The 12,078-nt window shown below is 36.2% G+C and overlaps 1 protein-coding gene across 2 annotated transcripts; it reads left to right on the top strand.

The window, feature by feature from the left end:
- The first annotated feature begins 1,578 nt into the window (after positions 1 to 1,578).
- LOC114351811 (thioredoxin reductase 2, mitochondrial-like) lies at positions 1,579 to 3,104 on the top strand. 2 transcript variants are annotated; one of them, XM_028303141.1, is made up of 3 exons: positions 1,579 to 1,768; positions 2,540 to 2,760; positions 2,945 to 3,104. In XM_028303141.1, the coding sequence occupies exons 1-3, from the start codon at positions 1,669 to 1,671 to the stop codon at positions 3,101 to 3,103; spliced, it is 480 nt and encodes a 159-aa protein (XP_028158942.1). In that variant the 5' UTR covers positions 1,579 to 1,668; the 3' UTR covers position 3,104. The 2 variants fall into 2 exon arrangements, with proteins under 2 accessions (XP_028158942.1, XP_028158943.1); XM_028303142.1 differs by lacking the exon at positions 1,579 to 1,768 and adding an exon at positions 2,063 to 2,151.
- Positions 3,105 to 12,078: the final 8,974 nt, after the last annotated feature.

Raw genomic sequence — 12,078 nt, 5'->3', positions numbered from 1 at the left:
TTTTATATTTGCGCTAAGCTGGTGCTGAATGTATGTCTCAATTTTTTAACATGTGAATATATTTTGTTGGATTTCGGGGCTTTTGTCTTAATTAATTAGTACAATTGCGTTTACATTAGTTTTATTGTGTCTGTGTGATTTATACAAAGATTTTGAAAGATAAAGCAAGAATAAATTTAACATGAAATTTATAATTAAATGTATAATATTATTTATTGCCACGTATAAATGTGCAATATAAATAAGAGATGGATTGCGGTATTTTACATTACCCTTTATAGAGCAGCAACGTTTTTTGTAGAATTAGAATTTTTACTTTTTTATTTATTCGGGTTTGGCTGTCCATAAGTAACCAAAACCATTTAGGGAAAATTGTTGGTCGTTTTATTGGAAACTTATGACTGTTTAGGGAAAAAAATTGCTTATAAATCCAGATAAAATTTAAACAAATTTAATTAAAAACAGTATAAAACATTACAAACAGTTCATATTTGTAATCAAAGTGACTAAATGTACTAATAAAACTAAAATTACTCTTTTTTAGTCTTTAGTCCTTTAAAGTTTGAATCTCCACTGATATGCATGTCAATTTCGTACCCTTCATCATTATTACTTGAAAATATTTCTGTACTACCAGGCCTGTTCATCTCCGCGAGTTTACATCGAAAACAAAACACGCACGATGGCCCACCTACAGGATACTATTCAAGGCCTCACATATTAGCGAACATTGACTCACGCACGCGTAATTCTTGTGTATGATGGAACAAAATAAAGAAAATAGTGGTACTAAATACTGTGCAGTATTTAACTGGCTAAATAATAATTATCCTGCTTTCGCCTCCGAGATTTATTTTACCATGTAGTACCCCTGTACGACAACCCAATCCGCACACAATATTCAGCGTAGTAGTATTAAAAAACAAANCAAATAACAATAACAAACAACTCGTGGAGAAATCTCATAAAACATAACCGGCCATACAAGGCAAACGCACACGTACTGACTAATATTTGACCTGCCTGAGAGATTAATTGTGATTCGATGGTGAGATGACCACCATATCGATTATTGATTGGACGCGATTGTTCATGTCCATCCCTATGTGAGCAAAAGTTCCGATTAACGCATTAAGCATTTCATGTAATATTTTTTCACAAATTTTAATAAATAATAAACTAATAAGTATTTGAAATTCTTGTTTAGGTTAATTGAGAAAGATTATTAATGTTATTTTGGAAGGATGAAAGCACAAAAACGTGATTGATTTTTACACCTCAATATTTTTATTCTTAAGAAGTTGGATTCATGAAACGAAATGTTTCAACTGTCTAAATCACCATCTTAAGCTGAATGAACTACCTATAAAACAGCTGTGTTTTGCAAGGAGTGACGTCACTCAAGACGCCATGACGGTCGTGAGCGTTTTTGAGGGCTTTATGTCAAATATTATTTAAAATGCAAAATAATCCTTGAAGATGAGCTTTTTTTTTCAAAATAAGAGCGCATTTGTATTAAATAGGCATCAAGGTATATTATTAACTAATTATTGAAATTTAGGCGAAAAGCCTGTTTTCAATTTCTTGACATCTGGATTAAAGTTATCTTTACTACCCGTTTTTATTGCCTGCGTGCGTGTCTGATTATTTTCTGTCATTCACGTCAAAATGACAATACTCGGTAATGTTGTGAGGGTCAAAAATTTGATACAGCCCTACAAATTGTTGGAAAATGTTACGATATTGGCAAGACGGAGTCTTGGGAGCAGTAAGTTTTGCTTTTGCAATCAAGGCCAACCTTGATATTTCATTTACCGCCTAACCTCACTCCTATCTACCTGCTAACCCACTTTTGATACGATCTCTTTTGATGTTCATCTCATCACATCCTAATCCTGAATGCTTGGACCTTGGAATGGTGTCTGATACAATTTACATGTACCTTGAACCTATACATAGGTATTTGTTAGATTACATCAACTTTTTTCTTTATACCTACATAATACACATTACCCTGGTTAATCAGTACTTGTGTATAAATTTAGTAGTAATACCAGCATACTAGAATAATTTGTTTGATGACTCCAGGCGGCTGGCTGTGTTGTAGCCGCAGAGCCAAGTTAGTTGCCCCCAGTGACTGTATTGACAGAGGTACAGTATGTTGTCATCAACTCACAGGGGCTGTGTGCTAATCGTTTGTTCCGTCCAATATGCACCACTATTGCAAAAACCATTACAAATACTGCAACACACTTACATTTTGCATAGATCTTGCCATAATTGTAATTAACTTATAATTTTATAGTAAATAATTTTTAAAATTGAACGGCTAGAAATAAAGTGTAACTTATATTCATATTGACCAAAATTCTAACAAGAATCTCAAAGTACATAATCTTGTCCTAAAAATTTATGCTTTTAAGTGGTTAAAATTTCATTTACACTTATGGCATCATCTGCTGAAGCATTAACACCTGCTGAATATACACAATACACAAGTAAAAGACAGTTGGTATCATAATGGTGTGGTGTCTTCTAGATGGAAACTTTGATTATGACTTGGCGGTCATTGGTGGCGGGTCGGGGGGGCTGGCGTGCGCGAAGGAGGCCGTAAACCAGGGCGCCAAAGTCGCGGTGTTAGACTACGTCACGCCCTCGCCGCAGGGCACCAAGTGGGGCCTTGGTGGGACATGTGTGAACGTCGGATGTATACCCAAGAAGTTGATGCACCAAGCAGCGTTGCTGGGCGAAAGCATACATGTGAGTATTTTTTTCTTTTGTATTCAGTTTATGTTAGATGGTGATAATTATTTATGAATAGATGATTTAATTCTTGTGCAATTATTTATTAAATGTGTACTTACAATTTTAATAAGTATGTGAAAAGTTTTTAATGTTTCTGAGAATTTTGATTCTTGACTTTATAATTGTGTCTTGTTTGTAGGCGTTGGTAAGTGATAGAAATCCTCAAACTGGACCCTCTCCCTATATCCTAACCTGCGAACTTGGATTATTCTTGAACTGGGCTAGTGGTTTCTTTTTTTTTTTTAATTTTTATGTAGAAGTTTTATCACAAATAAAGCAGTGCTGTCGGTATTTTTAGATCTGTTGTAAAATTCAATTTAACCTCGTAAGACCGAAGAGCAAATTTTGTCGACTTCTAAGTATCGCCGAATGTGCATTCAGAAGAACGAACAATTTGAAGTCGTAAACGCCGAGCACTTCGAGTAAAAAATTTTCTATGTTAGAGATTTTCTTTTGCACCCATATTTTCAGGGACCCTATATAATAGTGCATAGAGCTTATTTTAGGTTAAAAATAATAAAAAAATGTTTTCTCTTAAAAGAACATTCGGTATTACAGACTTTAAAAAGAAAAAGTAAATAAATTGTATTTTATACTTTAAAGTAAAACATAAATGTAACCTCCTTAATAAATTAATACTACATTAAGGGATTACTAATGTTTGGCCAAAAAACGTTTCCCAAATTATCACATGGCAAACAACGTTTCGCAAATTTTCATTTGGCAAATTCTCATTTGGCAAAACAACTTATTGCAAACTTTTAATTCGCAAATGTCTTTTTTGGCATATTATTGTTTAGCAAATTATTGTTTGGCAAAGTATGTTTTGCCAAATGTTTCATTTGGCAAAAATATTTCACGATAAACTATTTACAAAATAATTTGATTGGTGCATAGAATGGAATACAAATTAGCTTGTGGTTATTATTTTGTTTAGTGGGTAGTTAATATAAAATTTGTTCTAAATTTATTTTCATATTTCATTATTTTTATCGAAACTAAATGATTAATTAACAATAGAGGTGATTCTAGCGCTCGGCGGCCGCTGCCGCGGCACGCTTCGCTCGCCTTCGCGCGTTAAGGGTCACTGTTCTAACCTAACCTAACCTACTATTTTCTGCAAAACCTACTTTCGCATCCATACTATTTTCTGCAATCTCTTTGTTTTACATAAAATTCTTGTGAAAACCATGATCATTTGCCTTGTGCTTTGATTTGGCGAAAACAGGATAATTTAGATCGAACTTCACTTGGTAAGTTCGTTTGATCATTCAATAAACACGCAGAATGTACTTTTTTAAGTTGCCTCAAGACACTGAGAGGTAAATAAGTAGTTAACATTATTCATGCTAAATCATATATTTCCTCCGCCATTTTCCGCAGTTCGGCACCTCACGTCACATCATTTTACTGAAGTCAGCCCTATAGCTTCGGTGCAGTGCCGATCCCTGACGTTTGTCAACAAAATGGTGCTTGACTCTTGATACACTTAATATTATTCTGTGGTACCTACTACTAATGGCTCCACCAGACGCTCTTCTAAGTCCTCGTGTATAAAGACGTTCACGTCCTTGCGTTTTAACAGGACCTCTGTGGGCTGAGTGTGAGTTGGAGAGCGCTTTTAAAAAAAAATGTATGACGATTTTAGTTTTTGATAGTCTCCCGCTAGGGGTCATCCATAAAGTACGTCACACGTAAAGAGGGGGGGAGGGGGTTGACAAAGTGTGACATGGTGTGACAAGGGGTGGGAGGGGTCCTAAGTTTTGTGACATCACATTTCAATTGTTTCAAATTTTTGATATAATGTTGATTTCATAAAAAAAAGTGCTTAAATTAAATGGAAATAAAACTAATTTCGGAACTACTGTTAATTTAATAATTTTTCGATGTGGAATTGCAAAACATGTGACGTCACACTAGGGAGGGGGGGTCTCAGAAATGTGACCACCTGTGACAAGGACGGAGGGGGGGCAAAAAATCGTGAAATTCGTGTGACGTACTTTATGGATGGCCCCCTAGGGGCGTTGAACACACCTTCATACATTTAATGTCAATTTTTGACGCGCACACTAGTGAGCGCGTTTGAAAAAAACTCATACTCAGCCCTCTGTACGAATATTACCCCATCATCTTATTGAGTCGGTGACTGCTGGTGATATATGTAGGTATTCCAATCACCACTAATAGCTGGAGCTAAAGATTGACGTAGATGTTGTCCATGGCATCATGTAGAAAGTTTCCTTCAACCGAAAATCTCCATAATAATAAATAAATAAATAAATCTTTGGACAATTTCACACAGCGCCAGCTAGCCCCAAAGTAAGCAACTTTAATGCTTGTGTTATGGGTGCTAGCTTAACGGATATACTACTTATATATATTTTTTTAAATACATACATATTATACATAGTCACACCCAGACCCGTCACAGAAATTAAAATTCATCATTTCAATTTCTGCCCGGCCGGGAATCGAACCCGGGGCCTCTCGGCATAGTAGTCCGTTCTGAACCACCACTACACCAAACGGCCGACTAATGATGAAATTCAGAAGAAGGTCATTCTCAGCAAATAAATGATTTTATTTATTTATCTTTACTAATATTATAAAGCTGAAGAATTTGTTTATTTGTTTACTTGAACGCGCTAATCTCAGGAACTAGATACTGGTCCGATTTGAAATTGGTTTTTGTTGGAAAGCCCATTTGTCGCTGAAGGCTTTAGGCTATATATCATAACGCTAAGACCAATAGGAGCGGAGCACCAATGAAAAATAATTCCCATCAATGAAAAAATCGGGGATTTTTTTCCTTTTGAAAGCTGCCGGTGCGTAAACGGTTAAAGTTTCGCAAAAATCATGTATGTCAGGATTGTTCTTCTTTAAATGTTTTAAAAAAAAGTCCGCGATAGCATAATAATATAATAATAATAATATTTAAAATCTGACTTCACTTCATTTATTACTTGCGCCCGTTCTGGGAATACTCATTTATGCAATAATGTCGATTATATCAATGCAAGTTCATATAAATTATGAGCAACCTTGTCAGGTGGTTACAGCCGCCATACTAATTTCGCTTCTGCCTTATAAAGGGTAGCATGGCAATTACGTTTTTGCATTTTAAGATGAGTTTGATATATAGTACTTGTTTCGTATAATATTATGCGATGTATTATGATAATTATTATGATAATTAAGGTAAGTGCAGGTAATTACGACAGGTACCCAATACTCGTCACATTTTATAAAAACGCTTGTTAAAATTTTCCACCAACGTTAAACCGCAGAATAATAAAATATGTACTACGTACAGAAGTTTTACTTCGCGAAGGTATTTAAAAAATAATAATAATAACAATTTGGTGTAATTTAGACTGACTCAAGAATCAAGCACCATTTTGTAAACAAACGTCAGTGATTGAGTTGACTTCGGTAAAATTATGTGACGTGAGGTGCCAAACTGCGGAAAATGGCGGAGGAAATACATGATTAAGCATGAATTAACATGAATAATATTAACTACTTATTTATCTCTCAGTGTCTTGAGGCAACTTAAAAAAGTACATTCTGTCTTTTTATTATTATTTAGGCAGTTAAATACTGCCCAGTATTTAGTAGGTACACCATTTTCTTTATTTTCTTCCATCATACACAAGAATACGCGTGCATGAGTCAATGTTCGCTCGTATCGTATGTGAGGCCTTGTTGAATAGTATCCTGTAGGTGAGCCATGGTGCGTGTTTTGTTTTCGATGTAAACTCGCGGAGATGTACAGGCCTGGTTAAACTTAAAATCTTTTATGGCACAATATTTTTGGGATTTTAATACGAGGGCTGTCTTTCAAGTCGTGTTTATTTGCCATCCTCCCGCGATTTAAAAAAAAAACAAATTAGCATTTTCATGTTATTGAATTTACGAATGGAAAAATAAAAAGTTTGTTCTGAATGGTCGAATAGTTTTATTGCATCGTCTATACAAAATTGACGTCTATTGCAAAACTTTCCAGTTAACAATTTCTTTAAATAATTCGCGCAGTTAGTCACGGGGGCCAAGACAATAAATTGCACGTACCTACTGCTCTTTTTTGTAGGACAAAGATAAGTTCATATGTCAGCAGCGGAACCCCAGAGTAAAATGCCATACGACATTATAATAATAATCTTGCCGTTGCAATATCAGTTGGACTTGGAAGCCTTATTTACTTACGGCAAAAGCTGCAGAACTGAGCCTTCCTGGCAAGGCATAATATGAGGACCCCATTGCAGTTTACATTCTAATGCAACTCCTAGGAATATTGTCGAGTTTACTGCATCTATGCGATCATCTACGATAAAATCATGAGTGCTTACCTGCCTTACATTGGGCAAAGTAAAAGTACATTTAGTTTTTTTTGCGTTCGCTTTACGTGTCTCACGTTTCCATTACACACTGATTAAGAGCTTACAGAGGTATTCAGGACAAAAAGAAGTCGTTTCCCGAAAACCCAGCCGAGTTGGGTCTCTTTCTAGAAGTTGGCCCTACCTACTCATAACTAGAAGTTTGGTTAGGTACGCCTACATATATCTACGACATGAATTTACCCATCAGGGTATACAATTCTTTATTAATGGTTTTGTCGCCTTTTTTGAAGAAGGGTACTACCACACTTCGATACCAATTACCATGCCATCAGCGTTTGTCTCTCATGTGAAACAGAGTAGAAAAGATCCTCAAGAACAGGTGTTCTGCCGTGCCGTGCTCAGCCGTGTCTCCAACATTTATTACCCGGTGTCATAATGTTTTAGCAATTCAAGAGTTATTACAAGTACGTACTTTTTCTCACGATGACATCCCGTTTTATGCAGAACCCGATTTAGGAGTAGTACTATAAGTATTTTCATACGAACATCCTGTTTGCAGTGTCGAGCAAAAAACCGATAGAAAATTAAGCTCTCAAAAATATAAACTAATCCGTCGGGCTATGTCAGCGAAAGATCTCCTCATTCCTGATTCGATCTCGTAAATAAACACCGAGCATTGTCCTTTCCATAGCACGCTGTGCAATTTTGAGCTTATCTGTAAGACCTATAATGAGAGGCCATGTTTACAAGCCGTATGGCCATACCATATCTGGTAACACACACTGATTGAAGACTTTCGTCTTTAGGCACTGTGGAAGATACTGATGAGCTGATAAAGGTAGCAGGAAGGCGCTGGATGCAGGCCGCCGTCAACCGACTACTGTGGAAATCATTGGGAGAGGACTATATTCAGCTGTGTTGCGAAAACGGGGAAAAATGATCAAAACATTTCCGCACATGCGAGATTACGACTAGATTTTTATAAATATGTAAAATTTATACAACTTTGATGAGCATTAGCATGAGAACGGGTAGTCCAAAAATATGAATCTATTGTTGTTGATTTTTTTGGCGTTGAACTTTGGACTAGGCATACGGCTAGGCAACGTAGTCGTGCATGAGGGTGCAAAGAAGAGGGATAGCCACAGTAAGTAACACAGGATCGATCAGGAGAGTTCAAGGAAGAGGTGCACCAACCGCAGTTAAGGAACGGCTGGGACAAACAAGGATAGGCGCATCAAGCTCGTAAGCCTTGAGGGTTACACTGGTTGAGGTGGCCCTTTTCAAGACTTGGAAGCCTGCGGGTAACAAGCCATTGGACGTGGAGAGGGTCATTCATTATGCGTATATTTTCTACTTTGCCGAACTTTAGCGCGAGAACAGTTTGTCAAAAAAATATGAATTTGGTCTTATTCAATGCAAGATTAAGTGCCCTTCAACCGTCATGCAGACCACTTTTCGATAGGGTAAGTCCTTAACGCGGTATAACCGGAAAACCGAAAAAACGCCCCTTTCGGGGGCTCCCACCTCTTAAGCACAACTCCTATACATGACAAATTTTCAAAAAATATATGGCATCACTGACAAAACCTTCAATAACTCAACAAATATCTGCGAAGATGTTGCTTGCACCAGCTAACACTCAAAAATACTATACTTTATTACCTACGACATAAGGTTCAAATTAGTGTCGAAAATTGACGCGTACTGGGCCACTTTGACGATAATTGGGTCAAAAGTGTCAAGAACTGGTACAAATGGGTCTTTATACAGTCAAATAATTATTTGAAATAATTCTTAATATCAACGATAATGAATAAAAATTAACATAAAAAGAGTGAGAAACTACCTACCTGACCATGTAATCACATTATGTCTCGTACCAGTGTTGCAAAGTTAGTCAAAGTGAAATAAGTGTCGATTGTGTAAAACGTGTGTATTGGGTAAGTACTGCGTGGATAAAAAATATATTTTTCTAGCCAAACTATCAGTTTTAGAGGAAAACTTGTAATGACATTTATTCAACAGAATAAAGTAAGCTATCGATAGGTAATTTTTAAAAATAGAAATTGTGAAAAATAACGCAAAAAATCCATACGCTCATACGATTCAATGGAACGCAGAGACGCGATTGGGGTCTCCGCGGTGCTGGTATATTTGGCGATTTATTCAAATAAAGTGTTCATAAGTGTTAGAGTCATTATCTTCTTCCAGGTAAAATATAAAAATGTATAAGTATTAATTTATTTACTTCTAACAATAAGGTATAGCTGAGGCAGATACACTCTGCCTAGGTTACAAGACATTGCTATGAAGATCATTTCGATGTACACGCAATACCTGCCTGTTATTTAGTTCTGCTCCCTCCTGGAAATCTATTTAATCTTAGCCTAGAATTACCCCCCCCCCCTCCCCTCCCCCCCGGCCCGAAACTGGGTATGACTTGACCCCTCCCCCTCCCCAAAGGCCAAAAGCTGGGTAAGGCTTGCCCCTCCCCCCAGAACATAAGCATAAGCTGGGTATGACACCTCCCCCATGCCAGAAATGCCAGAAACTGGGTATGACTTGATCCCCCCCTCCCCCCAGGCCAGAAACTGGGTATTAGCATCATATTATGTATTATTATGTTCAATACAAACAAATCATTAAGTTACACTCACCCAACCGCGTCTCCGCATTGCATCGAATCCTATGAAAATGTGGTTTTTGGATATAGCGATACTTATTTTTAACAATTTTTATTTTTAAAAATTACTGGTCGATAGGTTACTTTATTTCGATGAATAAATGTTATTATAAGTTTTTTTCTAAAACTGATAGTTTAGCTGGAAAAAAAACATTTTCCATCCCAATAGTACGCCGGCTGCGCTCGATTCGGATATAGTGACGTCACGCGGCCCTGCGTACGTTGACTTTTAGCGGCAAAAACGGCCTATGTTCATTACTAATTATCTTCGTAAGTAATGGTCCGATTTGGATAATTCAAAAAGATATCTTTCTTATGTCTTAAAGATTAACGTAGATACTAGTTTTATTGAATTTTCTACAATAGTACTGATCCTCATTGCGCTCTAGTGAGAGTAGTAGTAAGGTGAGATTTCAAATGCACCATGTGCGTTGGATATTTTGCATTATTATTATTACCGTTAAAATTTCGGCATCTGATCCTACACAAAGGAGTGCAATTTCTGTTGCTACTATTATGTATTCTGTGGTAAAACCACAGTAAAACACCCAACCTTAATCACAAAATTTAAAATCGGTAATGTTTAGATAACAATGATTATAATTATTATTACATTCGAGAGTCAAAACTATCTATATATATAAAAATGAAACCCGTTTCGCGTTGTCACGGCATCACGTGTGAACGGCTGAACCGATTTCGATAATTCTTTTTTTTAAATGTTTGTGGAAGTCCAAGGATGGTTCTTACGGAAAAAAATATTAAGAAAATCTCTACGCTAAGGCGGTACGAAGTTCGCCGGGTCAGCTAGTTGTTAATAAAGGTATCCCTTTAATGAAAAATTGGATTCGATTGTACATACATATGGTTTGTGAACCACAGAGCTATTACTGGAACCTGTGGACCATGAATGGCCGACAATCTATAAATTATAAATAACCCGAGCAAATTAGATAAATATCATTGTTGTACAACAATGACTGAAATATCCGCCTTGTGTTTGTGTGTGGGCACGATTTGGACTCTACTCCTTTGCAAAAAGGCATATCTGCAGATGACGTTTGAAATGATGTCAAGTCTGTAATTTGATGATATTTTAATGAGTTCGAATAATAATGGAACTGTAAAAAATATTTGAATAGAGTACTAGCAAATACTACCAAAATAAAGGTTCCTACTGAAATGCAGGCTGCTTAGCAGATAAGCATCAAGCAAAATAACACCTAATATCGTAAGCGTAAAGTTCAGACTCGAGGCAATTAATAAACTTTGCACAGAAAACGAATCTATCACCTCGACCCCAAGAAATATGTACCGTATGCTGATAGAATTAGAACCTTATTAGCTTGTTGCATTAAATAACTTTTGGGTCTACGAAAGCTTACACGTACGTGTTTCATTCAAAAATGGAATCATTTTACGTCAAATTAAAAAAAAAACATGAGAAGATCGAATAGAGTGCAACTGCAAGGATGGCGGTAAAAAATCGGCCAGTTATCAAACTAGACATTACTGTTGCAAAATCGCCCCAATTTTACAATACCATAAGATGCATGTGCGTGACTTCGACCTTCGGAGCATTTTATTTCATCCGGCAGTTTCAGTCAAACGTCCAATTTGTTTGTTTCTTACGAACCACCGACGTTATATTCCTGAGCGACACATGAATTGACCACTTGGAGCTTTCAGAAAACGATTGTACAACCAATAATATAATTTATATCGAATTGACGTTATAATGGAATTATTGGACGTTATTTATTTCCCCCCAAAGTCGGTGTTTTAATTCGTACGGAATTGGACCCGGCTGAGAGAGGCGGACGCAAAAAGTGATGTAAGTTTAAAAAAACTATATTTTGACAAAGCTTAGTCGAATGTTAGATTAATTTTTAGTGCGTTTGCATCATAAACTGGCTCTTTATGCACAATATTATAATTAACTATTGATAAAATAAATTAATGAAAATTAGTTGCGTATTATGCACTCATTTAGAGTAACAGAACTCAGAAAAATGTATAATTTAGAACAAATTTTAATTAAATCTAAAGAGCAATATTCATACCCGGTCCAATTATTAACTTTGACCTAAATCGCGCGCGAATAGTTTCAAACTTACCAAGTTGAATTGTATGAGAAGAGTGAAGTTAGATATCAGGAAAATCGATAATTAACCGCGGTAAATATTTTGAATGTTTGTGCGAAGGTAGGTTTAAAAAATATCAAGTCTTATTCTTACTTGTTTGTTT

This window comes from Ostrinia furnacalis, unplaced genomic scaffold (genome assembly GCF_004193835.3).
Source record: "Ostrinia furnacalis isolate ACB-3 unplaced genomic scaffold, ASM419383v2 OfSCF1198, whole genome shotgun sequence".
Taxonomy (NCBI): domain Eukaryota; kingdom Metazoa; phylum Arthropoda; class Insecta; order Lepidoptera; family Crambidae; genus Ostrinia; species Ostrinia furnacalis.
Note: the sequence above shows the minus strand (reverse complement) of the source record. Positions and strands in the feature narration are given on the sequence as shown.

What these genes read in the sequence shown, in the direction of transcription:
- LOC114351811 (XM_028303141.1), top strand. Translation starts at nt 1,669, where the DNA reads ATGACAATACTCGGTAATGTTGTGAGGGTCAAAAATTTGATACAGCCC. An exon ending in AAGACGGAGTCTTGGGAGCA is followed by an intron (nt 1,769 to 2,539) that starts GTAAGTTTTGCT and finishes GGTGTCTTCTAG; the next exon opens with ATGGAAACTTTGATTATGAC. An exon ending in TGCTGGGCGAAAGCATACAT is followed by an intron (nt 2,761 to 2,944) that starts GTGAGTATTTTT and finishes TCTTGTTTGTAG; the next exon opens with GCGTTGGTAAGTGATAGAAA.